Below are 26,352 nucleotides of genomic sequence, written 5' to 3'. Positions count from 1 at the left end.
AAAGTCCAACGTTGACTTGTTCTTTTTCAAATATCTTTCTGTCAGTTGTCTGCTACTTTTGCCTTCTGGCCACAATTTCCAAACTTGCTTTGGTTAACTAGCATAACCGCCATATCTTTCTCTGCTTAAAAGAATAGTTTTTTCTTTTTTGGAAATACAGTGCGTGTATTCACTTTCTGGAGTAAAAAAGATCAGAGTAGCGGAGAGGATCGATAGCTACCGCTCTTATTGCTCCTGCGTAAACATTCCCAAAATGTCTAACTTTGCTTTAAACTAAAGCTTTTGATTGGCAAAACAGATTAAGGTTGAGCAAACATGCTATACCTCTCCTCTCCCATTTTACCAATATTTAAATCTCTTATTAAATGATCAGACGCAGACTCCTCCCCAACATCTGAGTCGCTGGGATTCCTTCATAGGGCGAGGGGTTGTTTCCACACAGGCAGTGGTCTGGTTCGCTGATATGCAGGGCAGTCGCTGCGAGGATGGAACTGGGAACAGACGTGTCTGTACGCTGGAGGGTGCTCACAGGTTTATGGAAGCAGGGGCGGATGACTTCTCAACTCTTTCAGCTTGCAAGAAGAGGAAAAAAAGAGAAAAAAAAAAAAACCTTTTCCAAAAAAAAAAAAAAATAATAATCAAACCCCTCCTTGACCTACATTCGTCTCCACATGAAAAGCACGTAACATTGTCCTCCAAATATGAACGCACGGCAGACAAGTAAATGGTTTCAACATCTAAAAACAATATGTATAAAAAAGAATAAAAACAAGCTAACTGAATGACAGAAGAGAGGGAGCTCTGTCCAGAAGTGGTCAATTCATGTCAATCTGCAGGGATACAACCTACATCTATGTATTTAAAGAATTTCAGAGTTTGGGACAAAAAAAAAAAAAAAAAGATGATCTGTACAGAGACCACAGTAATCATTTGCATCAGAGCAGGTCACATCTTCAGCTTTTTTTGTATAAAAATATATATACCACAGTGATGGCCTTTTGAGGACTCGTACTTGCAGAGGTTTGCCGCCGTCTCACTCTGATCCACTACATTCAGTGGTTTTCCCTGTTTAATCAAGGCTACGGAGATCTCTTCTATAAATAGTCCCGACAGATATCAACAGGTCAGTCTCCTCGGTGTATAAAAATATGAAAGTCAACAAAAATGTCTCGGTTTGACTCTTTTCTCATGTCCCTCTTCTTTAGAGGTCTTAGTTGAGTCTATGCTTGCGCTTCTCTGATGATAGTCAAATCCACAGTGTTCAGAAACGTCTTCAGGAGGGACACTGCATACCCATGATCTATATTCACAAAGCTATAGCCATTTGCCTGTGAGAAGAGACAGATTTGTTTTGTTAATGTGGAGAAAAATCACACTAAACCTTGAAGTAATAACGGAAAACTTTGACGAGAGCTTCGTTAAATAAGCAGAATACCTGAATGATTTTATCGCCAGGCTGAAGAATCATGGATGCCGGTCCGTCAGGTTGAACCCTTGTCACAAATATACCCTGAAATATTATGGAAAATATCATATTAACTACATATATGTTACAAGTTGCAGAGTTTTATTGAACGTTTCCCAAGTAGCTGTACAAAATTTAATTTCTATAAAAAAAAAATACAAAGCTTAAATGGAATATATAGTGTGGTACTATAGTTAAAGAAAAAAATAGAAAAGACTTACATTGTCATCTGGACGAAAGGGATTTCCCCGGCCTCCCACTCCTCCTGATATACTGAAACCCAGCTCGGGATTCTTCTCTACTTTCAGACGGATCTAAAACACACCCACATACTTTCATCAGCCACTTAATCACAGCGCTTCACTGTTCATTACACAAGTCCCCAACATGAGCTTTGAGCCGGTTAGGGTGCAGGTATTTTTTTAATCTTATCGGCCTGCTAGCAGTATATAAATCTAAATTCTTGAGAACAAACAAGAACACAAGATCAGATTCTTACAGCCTAAAATTCCCTTGGGCATGAAAATGAATAAGCTTATGACCTAAGTTAAAAATACTTTTACATCTGTCTGTTAAAAATATGAAGCTACATCCAGCTGGTGGTTAGCTTAGCATAGTATAAAGACCAGTAACAGGGGGAAAACAGCTAGCTTGGTTCTATCCAAAGTTAACAAAATCAAACGACAAGCATCTCTTAAGCTCACTGATTAACATTTAAATCTTTATGTTGTTCTGTTTTCAGTGTGCGTGCTACGCTATGCTCAGCGAAGCTAACCAACTTCTGGCTGTAGCCGATGGGAGAGTAGTGATCCCCCAATCTGTCAAACTATTATTGCACTCAAACTTCAGCCAAGCAAATGAAGAATATCCCCGAAATCAAATTAATTGTTAAAAAAAAAAGATTCTGTATTTCGTCAAAGTTCTTTGACACAATCCTTCACCTCTTGCTGCTGTGTGTCTTGCGGGATGCGTGGGGGCCCCTGGGGTGGATGGGAGACTTTGAGCATCAGGTAATCAATGAGCTGCTCTCTGGAAGGGTGTCGGGCCATGGGCGCCTGGCTCACCTGAGCACGAACAGAAGGGCCCATCTGACCGTTCATCAAAGGCACCTAGGGAACAAAAACACACAGATGAAGGAAAGTTATTTTTTTAATTTGATGACCACATTTTTTCTCTGCCGCTAAACGTATGTGCTGAACCTACTTTTCTGTGGGGGTCCATGGTGTAGCTCTGCTGCCCTTGGGGAAACACATCATCCTGAAAGGGGAAGAAAGTGATGATCATTAAGATGGTGCCCAAACTTCACTCAACTGAAACACATTTACAGCAAGAGATAGACGGATTATTAGACACTGACACAAACATTTTTCATGTCTGGTAATGACATTGAGCCGTGATGTGTTGCTTTGGAAGGATCTGAAAGGGACACGTCTAATTCAAATGAAATTAAACTGAAGTTTCTATTCAGACTCTAATCAGCATCTAATTCTGAATACTTACTAGCTTATAAGGGGGTTACACAACACTCTTTCAGCACTTTTCCCTCTCCTCTACAGATTCTAATAACCACTTTCTAAATCCCTAAGACACACACCACTAACCACTTACCTTTTGCAAACCCAGTTCTCATCCCCACATACAAAGTGAGAGGATATGAAGTGATTCTGAAGTGATTGAAAGTTAAAATGAAAATGATGAATGAGGGAACATGACAATTCAAAGTTCAGTTTAAAAAGGAGAAGAAAATCACGGCTGCTCAGACACATTACAAACACAGGATTCGATTTTGACAGGGTGGAGGGATAACGCACACCGGGATGATTGTGATGTTAGAACATCTGGCAGGTTCAGAAGGGGTGTTTTGGACTATACATGACTTTACATTTCTGATTATGAGTCACTAGAAATACAAATCTCCATCTGCACTATAACAAGACAAACATCTTTCTTGTTCATCACTCGAATAAGATGTGGTAGACTAAATTAATTATGCCACACTGCCTGTACGTTTTGCAAGGAAATAGATTTGAAATGATGTATTTGATTTGAGTTGTCTTTCTGTAATTCCATCATGAAAGTAGTAAAGCCACTACACAAATTTGGAAAAGGGTAAAAAAAAACAAAAACACATTAGCAGGCCCCTTTTTAAACAAGCCTAACCGCATTAGATTAAGAGGAACTAGACAACAAACTTAGAGAAGACAGTCACATTTACGTAGAAAGGGTCTGTGGTCGTGAGAAATCAGACGGTAGGAGAGAAATTATACTTTCACTTGCCTATAAAAGGACAAGTGAAAGATTCTGAGGTCAGTGATCACTTCTCAACATCGAGGAGAGAAGGAAACAGACATTTCTCATCTTCTAAAGGATGTGAAACTAGCAGGAGCTGGAAGCCCTGGGTAAGTATGAGCTGCAGGAGCTAACTTCAGGTTCACAGTACTCACACAGAAGCCCAGAGCTCCGTAGGGCTGTCCGACCCTGGCACTAAAGACCAGGGAACCTTGGCTGGCATGCATATCCCTACAGCTGCCGTAGTGAGACCAGCTCAGCGGAGCGTTATTGGAATTATAGGAGCGAGACAGCGCATTCTGAACAGAGGGACGACATGGAACAACCAGCACCAACCGACATGTCAGCCGAGGCCATGCAATCCACCAAATGAGCGATGACATAAAAGACACAACAAAAAAGATTTACAGCATATACAGACAAACATGCAGTTAGGAATACTGTGCATACAGCTGGGTTAGTAAGCTTTGATAAACTTCTAACTACATATTAAAGGGTCGGTTCACACAAATATCTGCAATGGTATGCAGTCATACAGGCTTGGTTTTCTTTGCCCATGTTTTTTTGAGTCACCCAAATGAAGTGAAAGATTAAGATAGCTGGAACCAGTGTCTCTTATGGCGTCTTTCCACTGCATGGTACTCAAGGGGGTAAGCCGCTCTCCACAACGTGTAGCTCCTATGGCGCCATTTGGAAGCTAACAAGCCATCAACTGCCGTTAACATTCCATGTGCTATTCATTTTGACCTCATGTTGATAGCCAATAACTTTTCATCTGAAGCGTTTAAAGAGTTGTCCGTTGTTTATTTCTAAAGAAACAACCATGCATAAAAGGCTCCATTACCTTGTATCTCACGTTATGGCTCAATAGAAGACGTTTTTGTAAAACTAGGCTAACGATTGTGTGATCACATCCACGTCATCGGGCTCAGTTGGAGGCTGCGCAGTAATGCTCAGCTATCACTGGAAAAAAGTGCTTCTAAAAGCCTTCACTGGTCTCTGTCCAGAGCAACAGTATCCATTGGTCCATTTCTTTAACTCTCTATGATGGTACCTCCTCGACTCGCCTCAACTAAATTGGTTTTCTATTATGATAAAAAGTCCCTGGTACCTGCTAATAGGTACTTTTTTTTCAGTACTACCTCGTTGAGGTATCTCCTCAAGCGAGCTAAAGCGATACCAAAAGTTGTTGTGAAAACCTGCAGACTAATGATTGGTCGGAGAGAATCGTCACTATTCACTGAGTCATCATTGCTACTTCTACTACTATCTACTACGATCATTGCGACAATCGGGGAGTGTCCCGAACAAACCCGCCCCGATTAAATGGTTTACCCAGCGTTTTTGTTTTGCTGCCTCCAGTTTCTTTTGAAATATTTTCACGTGCTGAGAATCAAAAGCAACACACCTTTGACGTTCTGTGTGTTTGTGTGTTGCATTATCCTGCTATGGTGACCAGCCACGGCTCACCTCAAGCATTAGACGGTACTAATCTACAATGGAAAAATCAGGACGGGGCAACGCGGGTGTGCCGTGTTGAGCCGAGCTGATCAGAGCAGGTACCATGTAACGGAGAAACGGCATTAGATGATGGCCACTGATGTAAGGTAATGAGTACAATATGAGATGATATCAAACCCCATCCCTACACCTTTGAAATGGAGGTGAAAGGAATTTTGTGTGTGGTGCTCACAACACTGAAACAATTACATACAATTTAGCAGCAACATCCCTCCCAAAAAGCAAATCCTCTTCTTCTGGAGATATCACACGGAGGTTTGCGGATTATTCAGATTTACTGGGACCTTGTTTCTAGAAAGACACATTGCTGGTAATTTGTTGTAGTTTCTCATAGTTATGTGCACCACAAACTAAATTCCTTTCACCACTATTGTATTGGGTTAGTAGCAGAAATCTCAGAGGCCGATACCTCAAAGTCTGGGCAAACAAAACCTAAACCATCTGCAGGGCTATGTGTAAGTGACACGTCTTTTTGTAAATGGGTGAAACCACCCTTTAAATTGGGCAAATGAAAAGATTTGCAGATATTTTCTTCTTATTGACATGATGTTGCAATACTGGTACCATCAAATAATTTAAGCTAATGTAAGAGGCATCTTATACTTTTGTGAGTATCTTGTTTTGCTGCCATGAAAGGATGATTTGATTCATACTGTTGGTCAAATTAAAGTGTGAGCTTTAAGTCATAAGGTAAAACGTTTTGCAAAACAAACCACCCTGAAACGTTGTTCACCAGCATTTACAGTAATACTTTTTTTTTTTTTTACCTTTTCCATTTTCTTGGCCTCAATGTGCCGCATCACTTGGTCTCTCCAGTCAACTGGCACCCTTCCTGCTCCAACTCCTCCTGACACCTGCCCAGGCCCATCCAGCAGCGAGTGCTCAGACTTCACCCTGGTGTTGTGCCTTTTGCTGGGGCTGCTTTGCTGGTAGTTGAAATCGCTGACAGACATGGTCCTCTCTGGAAGCTCATGTGGCTGCGGCCTAGCTCCGAGAGACCTGGATGCGCCGGGTACATCAATGCTGTAAGTGCGAGCTGAGAGGGGCCTCTGCATGGCCTGGCTCATTGCCAGCGGCCCCCTGGCGAGGGTGTGAATGTCCCTGTATGTCATGTATTCCCCGTCAGGCACCTGTATACGCCTCGGGTCACCCATGGAGGCTGTGGAGGTGGTACTGCTTTGCCTCTGCAGAGTGCTGCTTCTAGCCTGGCCTCCCGTCGAATGAAGTCTCTCCTTAGTCCACATGTCCCCAGGGGATTTAGGAGCCATGGGAGGCCCCCGCTGCTGGGGTTGTAGAGGGTAAGGAGGTGCTTGATTACGGTTGGAGTAGTTTGTGTTGGCAAGTGAGTGTGGAGGAGGAGGAAGGTAACCTTGGTGCTCGGGGGGAATGGGCGTCCTCTGGGACCAGAGGCCCTCTTTAGGCATGGCACTGCTCGTGTACTGTATGTTATACTGAGGAGGAGGGATGCCCATGGCCATGCTGGAGGAGACTGCATACCTGCTGGTGCTAGGTGGTTTAGAGGAGGAGAGCAGGTCTGAAGAAGATGCAGAGGAGCCAGGGTAGATCTGGAGAGTCTGGTCATTGAGTAACTGACTGGCTGACTTGCTCCGGACTATGCTTTGGCCCTGAGCTCCTGGCCCGGCTCCTGCAATCCTCATTCCTGTTGAGTCAAAGGAGTCATCATCCCCATCAAAAGAGTACAGCTTCAAGCCTCCTGTTTCTATGTTGCTGATACTTTGAGACTTCACCACCTGTGGGGGATGGCACCTTTTGTCTGGAGACAGTTCCTCTGTGCTGCGAGACAGAGACATGTCACTGCTGGCTGTTACGCCTGTCGAGGCCACATGCACAGCAGATGTCTCTACTCTCGTTGCTTGGGTTTTGTTCCCAAGACTATTGATGCAGTCACTGACCTGCTGGTTTCCATTCAGAAAATGCTCCATGTTGTCATTGCTAAAACCCTGCTTGCTGTCCAAGTCCTCCTGGGTTACTGAACCATTCTTGGTTGTGTTCCCCTCATCCAGCTGAACCATGTTGTCGGTTGGCAACTTGGACACGTTCATATTGATCTGGTCCCACTTGGTGTAGGTTTCGCCCATGCCATTGTTAAATCCCTTCTCAATGAAGGCCAGTCTGGCTTCCATGGACAGGTCGTAGTCACCCATTTTCTCTGGCGGAGTCTGCTGGGTTTTCAAAAGGGCCGGAAGGGATGTTTCAGAGCCATTTCCATTATGGAGGAGAGGGAGGGTATCCTTAGGCGGGTTCATATTCTCATCCTCTCGCCTAAAATAAAGAAGAAGGTACATCAAGTTTTCTAGTACTAAATGAGGATAATAATGAGGAAGATTCTCCTTTGTATCCTATGTACGTGAAGAAATGTACTAACCGGCTTTTTGGTAGGAAGGGCATCTTTGCTTCCCTCTCAGGGGTGCACAGAGAATTGTCCTGACTGCTGTCTGTAGTCAGAGATACTGAGTCAGACATGCGTGATGGCGACGAACAGTTACTGTTGTTTTGGTTGCTGTTGGCAACTGTTTCATCCAGCAATGAGTCGGCATCATCTGTTAATCAGAAACATCCCTGTTAGTGTACTGTATCTAGACACAGTCAGTAAAACACTATATTTTAGTCACTCAAACACAACTTTTACCTTTTTTGTCCTTACTTAAAGTCACCACTTTAGGCTGGTTGATAGAGATCTCAATAAGAGGGGGTCTCATCTCTGCCATTTTCATCTCCTCTTCGTCAGACAGCTCCTCAGAATCCTTAAAAAAGAAAAAAAGTGTTCTTAAAGCTGCATTTTTCAGATGAAATTTCATAACGTGCTTGTCGTCTTTCTTAAAATTGTGAGGATTAAACAATGGAGAGTACCTCCAGGGTGTCTTCATGGTTCATCATTGAGCCCCCTGATGATTTGACTGGTACTGTCTGAGAGCTGTAAGAGTCTGAAGTGTCTTTTGTTTCTGTTGCAGATGGGTTATGGGAAAATGTGTCGGTAGATACTTGGGAGTCCATGTCTGATGCTGTACCATTAGGATAGGGAGGCTCAATCACCTGCACAAAAACAGCATGGATGGCCAGTTTTTTAATGAAAATGTTCTCTCACTTGCATGTCGAATATGCAGTTTGTTAAAAGGGGAACTAAAAGGGGACCAAAGTTTATTTCTTAGTAAAATATCTCATTTAGCTGAAGCTGACCTTAACTCCCACGTCCTGCACTCCAATGTGGTTCCTCTCATTTGGTTTTGCATCTTTCCCCGACTCGTCACTTGACTCGTCCTCCTTCAACCTGTGAGCCACAGACTGGGCTGTCTTCACCATGTTCTTCAACTCGTCTGGGTATGGTGTAGGGTAGCGCTTCAGGTTTCCTTCCTGGAATAGCACAAATACCCACAAACGTACCATTAAATTCATCTGGTTGCAAACTAAGAAAGTTGAAATGTCCGTTTGGAATGAGGTGCATTCAATATCATATACATATTCAAAAGGCACTTATGTTGCCTTTTTTTAAACAATTTCCTTAATCCATATTAATGATATTTTAAACTATTTACTTCAACAACTTGACTTCTTGAAATTGTTGCAGAAGATGGGACACAATGCACATTTTCATGAAAACTGCTACATCAAATTGAATGTTGTAGCCAAAATATTACTTGTGATCACAATAACGCCCTCGCAATTTAAAAAACCATGTCCCCACAGTTATTTATCTTTCCCCAGTAATGTGAACAACAGTTTCACACTCACCCTTGGGGGTGTTTCTCTCTCGTCCTTGTCCTCGTCACACTCAAAGGCCACCTGAGCTCGATGCTTGCGCTGCTCCTCCCAGAGAGTGGGATTAAAGCTCTCAGAGTCAGAATTGGGAATGTCTGAAGTAAAATCAGAAACCAGGTGGAGGATGGGTTAGTTTTAATTAAGACCTTTAAGTCACCCCTCCACTGGGTTTTTGTAATTCAAACAAGTCTGACTTTGGCCATAAGATGGCGCAAAGACTACATGAGGCATGCCAATAAACTCAAGGATCTGTTGATGAACTAGAAATTCAGGAGTTAACCCCTTAAACTAAAGCCAAACCAATCAATAAAGGATTAGTGATACTTGGAATTGTTGTAATAAACCAACATAAAAACATTAAAGTACAATCAATTAACATCCTTGCAGGATTTGCCACTAACTTCATCATGAATCAGTCTGTAAATCCTATGGCAGACAAAATGATTGCTGAACATTACTTTGCAGACAACATGCCAACACTTTAATGACACATTTATAACTGCTAAGTCTTCAACGCGCTCTTTTTCTTTTACTATCACTCTTGTATGACTCCTACATGTTGGGAAGGGAGAAGCACAGCCCTGATAACTAAGGAAATTATGTCACGTTGTGATGATGTTACTGTCCTGGAAATGCAGTAGAACCTTGCATTAGGGATGTGCCCTCTGTTGTGTGTGTATAAGTCTCTGATACTTATTTCAAAACCAAGAATCAACAAATTGGACACAAAAGATCAGTGTGCAAATATATCACATCCTGTTCATCCTTTTTTAAAGAAGGTAATATCAGACTACCGGTATATCATTTACAGCAGTCATTTACACTTTAGGCTTTGTGGTTTCCTGTGTTGAAGAGCTCTTAACCCCCAACTTGGCGAGACGTAGATGTATAGTGTTTACAACAAGCTTGCTAACTTGTATTTACATTTTGATGAGAAGTTGACATATCAACAACTCTTGTCTACAACTTAACACACCATACCAGAGTGTCAATGCCATGGATAATATGAGTCACCTGTTGTGTGGTCACCATATCAACACGTTAATAATTGCAGTCAGGTCATGACTTATTCCAGCTTCTCATAAAAACACGAGGAAACGGATAAAAATCCCCAGTAGATTAACTGTGGAAAATGGCATAAAGCAGATGGCTCTGGGATATCTAATAGAGGACAAATCCTACAAACAGTAACTTGTAAAGGGAAATTTTCTGATGGTGCACAAACATTGTTGCAAAAATCAAGCAGCTGGCTCACTACCATTTCTGTACTTTAAGCGCGTAGTCCTTGAACCACTAATTACTCTAAAGCTAAGATGCAACAGGGTCAGCACAAGCTGTCTGGTGCAATAGCAAACCAACCCAAACTAACAGATGCTTGACAAGATGAAGACGAGTGTTTCTTCTGCAGCTTTGGTCTCAGATAACAAGGTCTTTCATAAAATATGGATCCAGGAATCCTGGCAGGCAACCAATAAGACTACTACAATAAAGATGGTAAGTCGTAGTCATTGCAGTGTCTACAAATGTGACATCAAAATACATTTAATTTACCTAATTGGATTTGTATAACTTACTGTTAGATAAATGCTTACAAATTCACTTTCACCAAACTTACTTTAGTTTTATACCGGACTTGGACCATCAACTCCCACAAACTATAATATATTATATATTCCTATATGTTGTGCTCATCTCAGTCATAAAAGTAAAACTATGTGAACTGTATGATTGCCTGGTAGTACAGATTGACTAACAGGCTTAAATCTTTCATATGAGCCCCGCTGCTAAGAACTGAATGGTGAAAACGGGTCAGAAACATTTGCAGTATGAACCAGATTTAATTTCTGTTTTGCCATACTTGTTGAATGCAAAAGTACTCACAGTCCTCAGTCCTGGTTTGCTGGGGAAACATGTAGTTGGTCAGCATAATTTTGTGTGTCTCTGGATCCTCCTCCTTCTGGAGAGGTATCAGGGGCTTTGACTGTGGGAGACAAAAAGTGGGTTTGAGTGTTCTATCTGCAATAAACAATGTTTTGTCAACACACAGATTGCTCAATGAGTCACTTTCGCATGGCAATTGAACTGGGCTACAACATCAGTACTTGATATTACCCAATTCCAGTCAACTGGAGAACAAAAGTTGCACCAATTATATAATGAATGTGGCGTCCCACAATTTCCCACAGTTCTTTCCAGCTGAGTCTCTTCCAATAATCTTCTCCAAACCACCAACTGGCCTCACTTCAACAGACACTACTTTAGCACCCCTGGGTGGCTCTTCAACATTCCTTGACGAAGCTGATTTGATTATGGCCAAAATGATGATCACAATTATTTTGATCAATTGTAATCGCGATTATTCTCACGTCAAGTCAAGTTTTTTGAGTGCGATGGACGTACTCCCAGAGAGACGGCTGACTTGTTCTAAACGGATCCTGCACGGGTCAAATGGCGGATACACACATCATGTGTATGAAATGTCTGTGTCATCACTGCGCTTAATTTTTATGAACTATGATATTCTGGCCATGGGTCACATCTTTTGCAAGTCCAACAGTCTCCATCTCACACGCTGTTACTCTACAAACTGAAGTTAGTTGCATTGAATAACTTCTTCTGTGTTCTTCGCCATGGCGGCAGGGATAGCCGTCACCTGCAGAAACACTGGTACAAATACAAGTTTGCCCCTCATACTTAACAACATACAGCTGTGTTAATAACAATTAAAACTGTAGAAAAATGTCAGAAGTGTGGACCGGCGCTGTATGGCTGGACGCGGAGAGTAACAAACAAGAAATTCCGGCCACCAGACCATCGGCAGATTCACTACAATGTCATTCATAGGACAACTCCCCCCCACAACCTGTGTATGCGCACATGGATCCTTTACTGTCTGGATGTAGTATATATGGAACTCTCCACGGCGCGCATGCATGGAGTGCCGGGAAAGACTCTGGACATCTGTGAGGGACCTCTAACTGGCACAGGTGTTTGGTCCCTTGTCTTTGTGTCTGTCTGTGTCTGTTTCTGCATGTGTTGTTTTGTCTCCCTCCTGGCTTTTCCTCTCACTGTTTTTTAGCCCTGGGATGCGTTCTCCATCTCAGTGTATTGTTTGTAGTTGTTTGTCACGGTTTGTTCCTAGAATATATAGAAATAAATACAAATTTGTGCCAAAAATATGTTTTAAAACAGTGTCACCATTCTATAGTTCGCCCAACAGAAAGGTGCCCCATTAGCCTGGTTCACATTAGACCCTTCTCAGTTGTAACTACCCTAAAAAAAAACTGTGTGCACAAGGGTAAAACAGGTGACTGATTGTGGACAGAAGTGTAAATAGGAAAATTCTTAAACTGTATTCATTTAATAGGCAGCTGACTTGAAGTCAGGACAGCTCTACATCAGTTATACTACATCATTCTGCAATGTCGGCAATTTTCCAGTAACTTGTTGTTATTTGTCCAGGCTTTTGCTAAGAGACTCAAAATAGTCCAGCTAGGATGAGAAAAAGCATGAATAATTGATTTTAGATTGCAGTGAGACTCAACAGACTGTAATTTAGAAATATTTACCATGTTGGACAAAGTGAACACAGTGAATCAATATACTCCCACAGCGTCTTCTCCAACAATACTTTGCACATATTAAAACCCCTCTGCTAAGCTTGATACAAGTGGTTCAATAATTTACAAAATACAAAGTTTCACTGCTGACAAAGTAGGACCCATGGCCACTTCCTTACAATTGAGTTCAGCAGACTCAAACATTTCCACCTCAGATAGGCTTATCTTGTGTTCTGTCGAGAGCCAAATTAGCCAAGAAGGGCGTCCAAACTTAAAGCAACACAACTTGTCTGGTTACCTTGATCTCTATTCATCTGCTTTACTTCCGACTAGTTGCTGCTGCCTGCTGTCTTCCTGTCATTCAGATCTGTGTCACACCACTTTTCAGGGTTAATAAAATGCTAGATTCCTGTACTGTTGCCTTTAAACAAGTATTAATGTAAGGATAACATTTCTGAAATTCATTAGAATCCTCCAACTTAAAAACGTAGAGTTAACAATACTGAGTGTGACCTCGGTTTTCATTTGTCACGTTGAGCTCAAATGTCCTGGAAGTGGTTTACTAAATTTTGAATGTGTTTTCCTGTGAGCAACTTGACCTTGCTGGATACATTTACAGCCGTTTCTTGGGGCGAGTCACGTAACCCTGCTGCCATTGCAATCTCCATAGGACGCATTGCCCATCGACTCAGTAGCACCTTTTGTGAAACCCTTACACGTGTGATTTTTACAGTAGAAGTGTAATCTTCAGTAATCTTACCTGATTTTCAGACAGCCACATTGCAGTCATCTGGTTCAGTTTAGTGAAACTATAGGGCAGACTCCTTAACCTGTAGTGGAACAAAAACTACACTGGTACCCAGTCATCTTGCACCAACAACCTTAAAGACTCAAAAACTTGATGAACAGAAAACATAAGCTCCTCGGCAAAGGTATAAAAGAAAAAAAAAAAGACATACGTTTCAGAATTTGTGTTTACTTGTCTAACAGTGACAATAACTCTAGTCTTCTGATTAATTTCCTGATAAGTTAATTTCTCAACAAAATTCCAGTTTAAACCTTGCAGTGATGTCTTCAAAAACAGATTCAGTTTACAATGATAAGAAACCACAGAATGATTTTAAAATGATTTTGTAAGTTGCAATCATTCAATGTAAACAGTAAACAAAACAAATTATATTCATTCTTAAATGAACCCCTTTTTATTCATGAATACTGTCAGTTTAGACTCACTTGTTGTTGCTAAGATTGATAACCTTAAGTTTCTGCATGTCACCCATTTCCTCAGGCAAAGACTCCAGTTTGTTGGAATGTAGGAACAGCACAGTTGCGTTCTTCCATTTGCCCATCTGTGAGAGGAAAAAACCAAGACCATAACCATGAGCCAACATGGCTAGCTGTTACAGATGAGCAGACTGGCTTGCCACACCATTTAACACATCTCCTCAACACACTCTACTCTAATGTGCATACTCACCTCGGGGGGGAGCACGGTAAGGAAGTTGTGATCTGCAGCAAAGGTGCGGATGCTGACACACTGACCAATGGAAGAGGGCAAGGCTTCAATCTCATTAAAACTACAGTCCAGCTCATCCAGAGATGTCAGTCTGATGCAGAGAGGAGAAAGATGGGAGGACTTTAATCATGTGGTTTTATTACTGTATAAACAGCATAGACTATGTTGAAGGTCCCATGACATGGTGCACTTTGGATGCTTTTGTATAGACCTTAGAAGTCCCCTAATACCATATCTAAAAGATGGAGGCTGGGGGAATGGATGTTAATGTTAGAAAACCTGAAAGTGACAATTTCATGCCATGGGACCTTTAAACAAGTCATAATTTCTCTGAAGAACTAAAGTGTTTTAGTAGTGTACTTCCAAGAAGATTAGAGATGGACAGGTTAAAAACAAAATAAAACAATTTAGAGGCAGAGAAATCCCAATCTAGTATAGGTCATGTGCTAACAACCCTGGATCATAAAGTTCCCATAATACAACTAAATAGCATTGTTTTATTGAAGCCTTCCTGCCTGGTAAACACACACATTTTTCCAATTCCACAACCATAGTTTGTAACACAGGGTTTCCATTATAAATGTATCATAATAGAAAGTCTGTTACTATGTGACTATAAATGTATGGTCTCCATAGCCATGCCAAGTTGACAAATCAAAATTTGGAAAGCTCCCTCTAGACTCAAAATAAGACATTATACAACAGTTTTCACAGGGTGAGTAGTACCTAGGCCTATGCACTCTGGGGATTCACATGAATGCAAAAAAGAACTACTAAACTCCAAAACACAAGATTTGACCCCTCCCTGCTGAATATAAAACAGGGAAAAACACTGTGCACCAACAGTGGACTGAATAAGATCAGTTACGTATAAAAGAAAAAATAATCTGCTTGCTTAAAATACAATCCATGCATGGGATAAAGCTAAACCATAAACTTTGATTTATAATCTGAAAGACAAACATTAAACTATTGGATAATGGAAACAATGGAGGAACTGTACAGCTGCAGTAGTAACTGTCAGTCAATGTAGATTGGGAATGGATGAATAAATAAAAATTGGAGCCTAATCTTTGTGTTGGACCACAATGATTCAGATTAGGTGAAGGGTCAGGATGTGGATCACTCCCTACGAACCCAGCAGCTGTTGACAGTTGGCTTTACCTGCTGCAGACAACGTCAGTCTGAGAATGGCTATGGCTGATTTGATCAGTAGTGCGTTGCAGGGTCACATGGCCAAAGATTACAATCGGCCCGCCACAATCGAGCAATCTACTTCCAGAAATCAATATGGTGTACTCCGAATCATGAGATTCAATTATTGTTATTCATACTTCATAATCCACGCCTTTATCTACTTACTCAATATCATCAGCATTAGACCAAAACAAATGAAGCATTGGAACACATTATGTTTAATGGGAATATGTGATTTATCCAGACAGACGTTTTATGCAATCTGTGGATGGCAGATGAAAATGGCAGGATAATCCACAGATCTCAAGGTTTTATTCTGCCAATATTAAAGCTATTGTGTTTACGCTTACCCTCCAACTGAGTCTGGCAAATATATCAACTGGTTCTCATCCACTTTCAGTGCAGTAAGTTTCTTTAGTGAGCCTATAGTAAGAAGAAAAAGAGGGAAAGAATTACAGAAAGGCATACAACAGCTCGGGTAGTTATTGATAATAACTTGCTGTTCCACAACAAAGAACTATCCATTACAGCAGTTTATTGAATTATTTCATTCTGTCTTCAATACTACAATCAGTTTTGTAGTAATCAACCTCGACTCTATGGCACTGTGCATATGGACCCTCTGATTTAATTGGCATAGCATTGACATAAGAACATTACTATTCATTACATGCCCTAAATCTTACATTTGAATATGGATTGAACTGGAGTCTTGTCAGTTTGGTCAGTTGACAGTTTTGACACAAATGTGATTTAGATTTGATTTACTCATTCCCAATGTTCATTCGTCCATGAAAGCAAAAACAAAACATGAAAAAATTACTCCACAGTACCGGTGAAGGAAGATGATGTAACGAGACGTAACTATATACATAATTCCATGTGTTTTATAACCATACTTAAATATTTGACTCAACTACTTGGTGCTTCTACTGCTCTGTGGACACCTATGCCTATACTGTAACTGGAGAAACAGTCATTTTATTACCTTATGTGATGTCTTGCAGTTTCATATTAATGAAAGCTGGCGCACACTTAGTGTTATAAAAATGTATGGGACTTAAATACGTACAAAACAACACAGGCATGGCTCCGGGAATGAGAAATACATTGGCAATAAATAAAATAAATCTGAGGTGTTTAATAATGGATTTTCTTCAAATAAAAACATCGGCATGCGCTGTAATCTTTACCGATGGAGCCTGGCAGCTGTGTGAGGGCATTGTTGGAGAGCAGAAGGTCCTGCAGACTCTCACAGCCACAGATTTGCTCATCTACCATCTCCAGATTGTTTTTGGACACATCCAGGTATACCAGCTGTTTTAGCGTCCCAAGCATCTGGTTACATAAAGGAAGATACAATATATACATAGTATTCACACTGAATCGTCATTACCCAAGGATTAGGCAGTTGTGTTGGTTGTGGATTAAAACAATCCCTAAAACATCATCAGCAGTAAGGTAAAGTAATTTAAGAATGGAAAATCACAGACAACCCAAGGTTGGTGAAATTATTACATTTTTTAAAAAGAAACAGTTGCTGTATTTAGTTATGGTTTCTATTCCCAACAGGCATCACTGCTTTTACAAGTCCAGATTGTGATTACAGCTAATGCTGTTGAAATGCTGGCAGAAGAAATAATGCTTACTAATTATGACCCAGTTACAAAGAAGCTGGTCATTTGGATGAAAAATGAATCTCTTGCAGCACATTCCGGCAATCATAACATCATTATAAATTAATTACATTCCAGGAAAATAATGAATTCACAGCTGCAGATGTTTGTTATTATTAATGCAAAGCCAAAAGGCTGTATTCTTTTCTGTAAAACTGTCAAATTGTGGTCTTTTCTAAACGGCAGCTCCTTTGCTGCAGGTGTTCCAAGGGTTTAAAGTCTGATGCAAACTGACTATGGCACATTTTGATGAAGATTTGAGCAGACAAACAGATTGAAAATCAAGGGGAATAATCTCAAGGCGTTGTTTTGGGGTGCAGCAGCCTTTGGAAGTGTGTAAAGGATTGACTGTCAATTATACCCCAGGTAAAAACGTCAGTCTGTTCCCATCTAGCCATAGCTCCTTGACTCCAGTCAGCTGCTCCAACACCTCAGGCTGTGGATGTAAAGAAGAGAAAGAAGGTTAAGTGACAGGGATGTGTGTGTATAAGGGTTAAAGAATGTGTGTGTGTGTGTGTTTGATAAGATAAAGAGCTTAACTCATAAACAAGCTAAAAAAAATTAAATCATCAGACTGGTTATTCATTCCACTCTGTCATGTTATGTAATGCTATCTCCCGGGTAAAACAAATTAGCACATAAAAACAGTGCTACCATTTAAATAATGGAATGAGATGGGAAGAGATTACGGAAGCTCATTACAAGAAAGGTAGAAAGCCCTGGGCATCGACAGGCCGACAGACAGACACTCACCACTTCAGTGAACTCATTACTCCCCAGGTCCAACCTCTCCAACTGTGTGAGCTTCTGCATGCTTCTGTAGACACAGGACAGACAGGGAGGGAGATTTTAACATCAATGGGAGAATCAGCCAGGATTATAAGCAATGTGGGTCATGTGCTTGAAAAAGGAAGCCAAAAGAAGAAAATATTAATGTAAATTTTCCTGTTATGTTTTGGAAGGCATACACACTCTGCCTTTGCTAATTTCACTGAATCATTTTATGAGAAAATAAATACCTTTTACAACTCAGGCATGAAAGGAATATGGTTTAAATAATGGAAAATGTGACGTATGCTAGCCCTAAGCCTCGCTCGCAGTTTTCTCTCCACATTCATGTCACAGTCTTACATTTTTTGGTAAACTGTAAACAAGCAGATAAAAACCAGGACTATTCAACTCTGTACAATATTTACTGTATTTAGCCTATTACCAGTGGCCGACACAGTGGACGTGACATTTCTTATAAAAGGGTTACTTCACATTCTTAGAAGCAGAACAGATATCACTCTTTCCATTCCTCAAAAGCTACTGACAAGATGCCTTTGAGGGCATTTAACCCAAAATGGCAGCAGCAAATAGTATCTATCACAAATCATACACAACTTAGTTTAATCTGACTTCAGACAGACAATGTCAAAGTCTCAAAAAGTGAGAGTTAAAGATTTGCAAGAGAAAAGTAAAATACACATTTTTATTGTTTGTGTTCTTGATTGAAGGCAGATACAACGAACTACTTATAAAACCCATTGGGGCCAAGAGTTTAAATTGTATAATTCTGGCATAACGAAAAACTGTGATAATCAACTAAATATTAGGCCAGATAGGGACTAGAACAAGTTTCAAATTGGATTTTGTTTTTTAGAGTTCAACAAAACGATTCTACATATGAAACAAACGCAAGACACCATGAGTGGAGATGAAATGGAGATGCACCAAGTTCTGTTTGGGAACAGATATGATGATCCTTTCACAGCAGGGATGAACTGTGTTTCGTTAAAACATGAGTAAGATTCAGCACAGGAATGGAAAGCACCACAGCCGAGGCCCACCTACAGTTCTGTGTAGTGTTGTTTTTAGTTGCTCCTCATAAAACCAGAATAGAAGACATACGGCACAAATCATAAATAGGATTTAAACCAGGTGATTTTTATTTTAGTACTTGCTGCACTATGAAAACGCTAATCATGTTGATGTACTTGAGCATTAGCCAGCTTTGTGACACTCTTAACTCAACGTTGGCAAGAACACTGGCTCATCTAGAAAACGAGTTCACTAGTTCTAAAAAAAGCGCACACACACACACACACACACACACACACACACACACACACACACACACACACACACACACACACACACACACACACACACACACACACACACACACACACACACACACACACACACACACACACACACACACACACACACACACACACACACACACACACACACACACACACACACACACACACACACACACACACACACACACACACACACACACACAGAGCACCCTTCTTAAAAATACAGAGAAACATTTGGTTTATGCCATATGCTTGGTACGTGTCTGCACTTAGAGAAAAGAAGCTGCACTTTCTATGTGGAAGCCCTGAAAAGACTTCTACTGCGCCCCCTTTTGTGCACGCACACATTTGTTTACATCTCTGAAATGCTTGTGTGTTGCTCTGGCAACATTCCCGATCATTAGTCCCTTTCTTTGTCAGGGCTCCAGCCTTTAACAGGTCTGGCCACTGTCACATAGACACGGCGAGAAGAGAGGATCCGCTCTGAGCTGCAGCCCTGCACTTTATACACCGACTGACCCATCAGTCAGTGAAGAAAGAGGAAAACGAGTGAGATAACAAAAGACACCCAGCCAGAGGTAGGAAAGGACAGAAATGACAATAGGGAAATACAGTTTTGCTGTGAAAATGGGAAAGACATAAAATGGAATGATACGGCAAGTGAAGCATGAAAAAAGACAGAAAGAGAAAGTGACTTCCCCCCCAGAATCCTCTAGAGCTTTCAAAAATATTCGTGGGACGTTTAGTCTCACAGCGGCCCTGTAACCTTCTCAATGGTGAAATAAACCTTACCACTGTCTCAGTAGAGGATTATAAAACCTGCCACAGCAAGCAGCCAAGCAAAGGGGGCTCTTATGCAACAGCGTGGAATTTGATGCTACAGTTAGAGAGGTATGGGGAGTGAATCTACGCTTTATTAAAAAAAAAAAGAGGATGAGGACAGAGCAGAGGCATTGCAGTGGTTGTGGGAGGAGGAAGATTGTGAGGAACTAATGGTAAAAACCTCTTGACACTCTCTTACAGTGCATCTTTAATTTGTAAATAAAATGAACACTGTATATTTAACGTTAGGAAAACATGAAGTAAAAAACCACTTACTTTGGCAACATCTTTAACTGGTTTTCCCTCAGCTCCAAGATCTGTAGTTTAGTTAACCTGCAAACAAGTAGAAATGTCATAATTGTTGAGTACTACAACAACCATGGATATTTAAATGACACCGTTTTAAGATCTGATCTTCATACTGTAGTTACCTTAATTTTCCTAAAGAGTTTGCATTGCCTTAATATCTATTGTAACTGATTGTTCTCATTCATAGCATTCGTTTCAATGTCTCACTATAGAATACGCCTCCCTGCATATTCCTGAGAAGCATTTATCTCCTGCCAATCCTGATTGGCTGGTGATCGAGTGTCTGCGTCAGTTAGGTCCATCCACCTTTAAATAGCTTACGCTACGATGTGGATTTTATTCTAAAACCTCTTCTCGCTTAAAAGCATATCTCTCTGTTGTGTAGGCTAGCTAGTTTAACTGTCCACATACTGGACCTATTCTAGCAAAACTTCTCCGGCACCGTGTGCTTGCCGCCTTTGACACACTTTGACTCTTTGATCTCATCCCAGACTGCAGCATTACCTGCCAGATCGTTTGACGGTAAGGCTATTTCTGCGCATTAGCACACCAGCTAGTGGTAAGTACCTTCGTGTTTAGCACTCCAGCTAACGAAGAGGCCTTCTAACGTCACTCACACCAGAGAACACAAAGACCCAGGGGCTTGGCTTTACCATTGTGGAAACAAAATTTTGAGCACACCAGGTCTGCTTGTGTTGCCTCAGGCTGGCACACGCTGGCCTGGCCGTTGAAACCCCGTAACTTAATGGCGTTGCACCGCTGGAGGCATCTGGCTTTCTTAGTGCAGGGGGTACCCAAGTGCACCCTCCTGGCACAGAAGGTGGTCACCACGGACGCAAACCTTTTGGTTGGGAAGGAACACAGGAGGGCCATTTTGTGAGAGGCGTTTGGAGCTCGAGTCTCCGGCGTTGTCACATAAATTACCTCGAACTCTTGGCAGTGTTTCCCGCCCTGATGCATTTCCTGCCGCTTCTCAGCGGAGACCGGTAGCCTATATAGACCGTCAGGGGGGGGGGGGGCTTGCGTTCCCGTCAGTTACACCTCCTGCCTCTGAGAGCAACACATGTCCCCGGGTCTGAACCAAGGTGTAGATTTGCTGTCCAGGGGCGCCCCGCTTTACGGCAACTGGGCTCTGCACCCAGCCATTGTGAGGCAGGTGGGGTCGAGCTACAGCTGGGCTGAGGCTGACCTGTTTGCATCGAAAGACAATGTACAATGTCTGCTGTTTTTCTCAATACACGATCTAGGCGCACCTCTTGGTGTAGACACGCTCGCGAGAGCATGGCCGTCGGTTCTCCTGTACGTGTTTCTTCCTCTGCCCCCCCCCCCCCCCCCCCCCCCCCCCCCCCCCCCCATAGTAAGACATCGAAACAAATGCTATGAATGAGATCTTTAGGTTATTTGCGTAACCCCACTTCTCAAAGTAGCAGGAATGAGAAGTCTCACCAGACTACCCTTTTTGCTGGGAGAAGCGAAAAGAAGTTCTTATTTTGAATGGTGTCCAGGTTGTAGCGTAAGCTGTTTAAAGGGGCATGCACCCACCGGTTGCTGACACTCCATCACCAGCCAATCAGGATTGGCGTAATGAGTTAAATGCTTCTGAGGAATACGCAGGGACGCGTATTACATAGTAAGACATCTCACTCATGCTACTCTGAGAACCAAAGTTAAGCAAGTAACCTAAAGTTTGTTTGCAACATTATTGTTATACTTAATTTTAACAAATATTATCCAGCACTTCTACACCTACTAGACACCTTTATCACGTTCTACCTTACAGCGGTATTAAGTGGAATGTATTTTTAAGCCCCGGCAACAGCCACGATTGCCTTAGCTTAGTCAGTCTTATCTTCTAAAAAAAAAACTTCTATAGTGTGCAACTACACGACAGAGTTTTGGAAAATATCTGGCTATTTAGATTTTTCATCTTTTTTACAGAAAGCAGATGCCTGCTGTGGCCAAAAACAATGCTAAGAGAGCGGTAAGAGTAAATCAAAACAGTGAAGTTGCACAACAGACAGCTGAACAATTCTCTGAAGGTCTTCAACACAAACATCCCCTTTCACATTGTGATTTCACACAAAAACATACACTTACTACCACAATCAGCAGCATGAGTGTACTGTACCATTTAATCCTGATCTAATCTGGAGAACACACTGACCTGCCGAAGCTGGCTGGTAAGAACTCCAGGAAGGCATCATTCAGGTAGAGCTGCGTCAGACTTAGGAGCTGGGTAAAACCATCCGGGAGCCTGAAAACACATACAGGAACATGAATCATATCACTCAGACACAGCTGCTGCAATGCCAGAATAGTTAACATTAAACCAAAGTGGAGTTGATAAATGGTGAAAAGCTGTTATACATGGGTGGGCAGTACTCACTTGGATATGGGATTCACACTGGCTTCTACAATAGCTAGGACTTTGCAATTCTTGATGTTTTCCGGAAACTCCTGGATACCTAGAGATAAATAGCAAACAGCAAAATCAATAAATGTCATTAGGAGGTTTATAAGTATGAAACCATCAATTCAACATCTGCATGTTATATCTCAACCGTTTTATAAACAATGACACAAAACAAATGACCCCTGTAAAAACAAAAAAGATGATCGATGATGCAGCTTGTGTTTAGTAGGAGAAGCTTTGTGAATGTTAAACACAGGTGGATTTTGAGCACTCTGTGGATTGTGAGTACAAAGAGGAAAGCTCTCTGCCTGAATTGTAAACGCTAAAGATACATTAAAAGTGGCTCTGCACCTGTCTTCTTTAAACAACCACAGAGACGAATGCTCGAGGTGACAAAATGAAAGAGCAGGAAAGGAAGAAGAATAAAAAAGAAAAAAGAAAAGACAGACCAGTGAGCGATAGTCTGCAAGGTCTCATGAAGTATCCCCAATGTGTTGACCGAGTCTAAAGGTTTATATAAACCCACTTTGTTTTGTGTCCAAAACACTTAGCACAGAGTGCTTGGTGAAGAAGCATAAGCTGCTCTCAATGTCAACATGGCACATAAAGCTCTGGTTCATGAAAACACCACCACATCCTTCAGCATGTGTTTAATCTAGGCTTTCTCTGCACTCATTGATTTATATTATAACTACTTCTTTTTAACAATGCTCTGTCCACTAAAGGGTTTTTGCTGAGCATGCATATTCCTTTTCTACTCTGCTTAGCTTCAAGGTTGTATAGTCACGATGATGATCAACCATCGTATGCAGTAACCTGCAGAGTTTCCGCTTTCTTTCAGCTCACAGAGCTTAACGTGGTTACAGTGACAGTGATGTTAATGCTAAAATACTGACATGTTTGAAGCAAACCCCTCTGTGATGAATATGCAACAAGGATGCTATGAAAATACTGACATTTTTAAAATAGCACAGTCACCTGATTGATTCTATGAGCAGCTGGGCTTAAGTACAGAACTGTCAAGTGTTAGATAGTTTAGCTTCCAGCTGTTTCTTGTTCTAAATGTCAAACTACAACATTGACAGCAAAAGGTTTTTTATCAAACATGCAAAATTGAAAGGACTTCTATTACAAAGCTCTCCCTCGTAATCAGCAGTGAGAATATTCAATTTCAAATGTGTTACTTTTTACTCTATGAAACCACAGACAAGACATGTTGAGGTGAGCACCTTGTACAGATACTTTCAGTTTGTGTGAGAACCAGCTCTAAGGAGCTCCATCTAGCTTGGTTTTCTCCCTACCACTCTGCACTATGAGGACCAACATAATAAATTGCAGGTCATGGCTTGTCCACCTCCTTTATCACCTAAGGCTTAGGTGATTGATAAAGGAAGTTGATGCGTAACTTAAAACCCCTTAGGTGCCAGGGGGTTTTAAGTTAAGCATTCCTGTGAGGTAACATGTGGTAAAATAAACCTACAGTGGCATTTTCTATCAGAATATATTTGAAGCAATCTAAACATAGTGTCATCCATGTAACTCTTTCATGGCAATGTCATTTTGTTTATTCTTTCACCGATTGATGTCAGCTGCATTCAAAACAACACAAGGACACTTACCATTTGAACTTCACAGGGCACCAAGCCAGTGGCTGTGGTCGGTTATCAGGTTTTAGCAACTTGATCTAATGCCAGAGTTTTCCATGGCTCATTAAACCTGCCAGTCAGAAATACTTCTAACCTAAAGACATCTAGTAAAATAAGTGGTTGTTTTGCTTACTGTTTTTGCTGACATCGAGCTCCCTGAGATTGATGAGGTTTGCGATCGCTGTTGGCAACACTGTTAGGTCATTATCTGGCATGCTCAGTCGGTGGAGTAACTGGCAGTTAAACAGTTGCTGGGGGAGAGAGAGAAGAGATAACACCGTTTTTATTATCAAAAAGCACATGGTTGAAGAAGAAAACACAGAATAGTAGATGTTTAAATGTCCTGATTGTCTCAAAAGTTCAACTGCATCATTCAAAGGCTTTTCTGTCTTAATGAATATGAATGTCTTAAATAGTACACAATGTCAGTTTTTCATAAGAAATGAACAAGTTAGGCATACTGCAAGTCAATATTTAGTGGCCTCATAAGTAATACTATCATGTAGTTCAAAGGTTTTATAATTTGTAGATGGCATACATAGGGAAATATAAAGCTTCTATACATCAGTGCGTGTGCCTTACTTTAGGCAGCTCCTCGATCTGGTTGGCATCGAGATAAAGTTCCTGCAGGGTCTTCTCAAAGCTAAAGATCTCCTTAGGAACAGTCTCCAGGCTGCAGTGGGAGTAGTCCAGCGATGTTACTGCCTCCTCCTCACCCCGCAAGCAGCGGCACGGCACCAGGCGAACAAACAAGCTCCGCTTGGACATCCTCAGGCACTAGAGAGGGAAAACAGAGAGCTATGTAAAGGATGTGGAGCATCAGGAGTTGAGGGGTCCGCAGATGTTGAGAGCCACTTTTACACTTCAGATTTAAGTGTGAAGATTCAGATTTTTAAATCCCTTCTACGTTACACATGTAATGTTTTAGTGCAGTATAAAAGTAACATACGTGTGAGGCACACTGATTTTGATATCTGATCAGTGCAGCTGAACCACCATTATGTGACAGACTTAATTCTCACAACAGAACTCTTATATTGTTTTTTGTATTGCTTCAACAGCGTAGAGCATTGTCAGCAGCCTGTGTCCAAAAACACATGGAGAAAGAAATTATATCACAAATGCCAGATTTTGACTGATAAATGCATGAGCAGGCCATAACAGAATGTGGCAGCAGAGTCAATAACAAAATCAAAAAAGCCAGAAGGAGGCATAAAACTCTCTTCAATAAAGTGGCCATGCAACACGTTTAACAGTTAACTTGACGTACTCTCTATTCTGTTTAATAACTGAGCAGCCACCTATTAAAGAGTAACAGGGTAGTTCCAGGATGGAGAGTTAAAGTGATACATGTTAAATGTCACCTAGTGTAACCCTCAGACCCAAATACTTGAAAAGGGGATCTGATCAAACAGCCATTACTTTTCTATTTGTCAACCTGAGTCTTGTGGCGTTTTTTTCTTTCATGCTACCTGCTCGACTCCCCTGCGGTGCCCCATCCTCCTTTTTCCATAACAGATTAGTACAGCCTCATGTGTGAAGCGTGGCTGGTGTCACTGCCCGATGGAAGTCAAGTGCAGATTTGAGTTGCGCTAGCGTCACTTTTTATTCATCAGTTATTTATCCCCAGCAATTATAAAAACACTTGTATAGGACTTTATATAGGCCTAATGCCCTTCACTGACTTAATTTATAACACATTTGCAACTTTACCAGCAATTATCTCAACAATTGCAGCATTTCCCCTATGTTGATTTTGTAGTGGCGGCCCACCATGACAAAATCTCTGTCGTCACGGTACCAGAAATGGGGCAGACGCATAATGTAGTCGGTGTTGCCTTTTCCTTTATCCTGCTGACTTAATGCACCCCCTGTTGGCTGCTACTCACATTGCAATTGGACAACAAGTAGAACTATTCAGAGGTCGTTAGGCCAGTCCAGTTTAACTCCACGTACTGCTGTGTTGGTGTAGCTCATTGTCAAAAGTTTCCACTTTCTTCCGAGTCGACTATTAAACGAACAGCTCCACGAGACAGACCTGTACCAAACTTGTAACAATATAAACAGCAGT

The 26,352-nt window shown here is 41.3% G+C and overlaps 1 protein-coding gene across 4 annotated transcripts in view; it reads right to left on the bottom strand.

Annotated features, from left to right (window-relative positions):
* Positions 1-245: 245 nt before the first annotated feature.
* The window catches only part of erbin (erbb2 interacting protein), a 49,140-nt gene continuing 23,033 nt past the window's right edge, over positions 246-26,352 (bottom strand). The window contains exons 3-27 of one of the 4 annotated variants that reach the window (XM_034897286.1): positions 24,864-25,058; positions 24,415-24,532; positions 22,609-22,687; positions 22,387-22,476; positions 20,190-20,246; positions 17,755-17,818; positions 17,363-17,437; positions 16,519-16,663; positions 15,676-15,748; positions 14,090-14,219; positions 13,846-13,961; positions 13,373-13,442; positions 10,934-11,033; positions 9,026-9,147; positions 8,474-8,647; positions 8,147-8,329; positions 7,941-8,040; positions 7,662-7,836; positions 6,043-7,558; positions 3,910-4,053; positions 2,669-2,722; positions 2,407-2,574; positions 1,687-1,779; positions 1,436-1,510; positions 1,204-1,328 (exon numbers count right to left, since the gene is read on the bottom strand). In XM_034897286.1, coding sequence (XP_034753177.1) covers positions 1,221-1,328; positions 1,436-1,510; positions 1,687-1,779; positions 2,407-2,574; positions 2,669-2,722; positions 3,910-4,053; positions 6,043-7,558; positions 7,662-7,836; positions 7,941-8,040; positions 8,147-8,329; positions 8,474-8,647; positions 9,026-9,147; positions 10,934-11,033; positions 13,373-13,442; positions 13,846-13,961; positions 14,090-14,219; positions 15,676-15,748; positions 16,519-16,663; positions 17,363-17,437; positions 17,755-17,818; positions 20,190-20,246; positions 22,387-22,476; positions 22,609-22,687; positions 24,415-24,532; positions 24,864-25,049 — 4,215 coding nt within the window. In that variant the 5' untranslated portion in view covers positions 25,050-25,058 and the 3' untranslated portion in view covers positions 1,204-1,220. Of the gene's footprint in view, positions 358-1,203; positions 1,329-1,435; positions 1,511-1,686; positions 1,780-2,406; positions 2,575-2,668; positions 2,723-3,909; positions 4,054-6,042; positions 7,559-7,661; positions 7,837-7,925; positions 8,041-8,146; positions 8,330-8,473; positions 8,648-9,025; positions 9,148-10,933; positions 11,034-13,372; positions 13,443-13,845; positions 13,962-14,089; positions 14,220-15,675; positions 15,749-16,518; positions 16,664-17,362; positions 17,438-17,754; positions 17,819-20,189; positions 20,247-22,386; positions 22,477-22,608; positions 22,688-24,414; positions 24,533-24,863; positions 25,059-26,352 lie in introns of those variants that run through there. The other 3 variants (XM_034897285.1, XM_034897287.1, XM_034897288.1) reach the window with 3 other exon arrangements.

The sequence above is a fragment of the Etheostoma cragini genome, chromosome 16 (assembly GCF_013103735.1).
Source record: "Etheostoma cragini isolate CJK2018 chromosome 16, CSU_Ecrag_1.0, whole genome shotgun sequence".
Taxonomy (NCBI): Eukaryota; Metazoa; Chordata; class Actinopteri; order Perciformes; family Percidae; genus Etheostoma; species Etheostoma cragini.
This window is presented reverse-complemented; position numbering and strand designations above follow the sequence as displayed.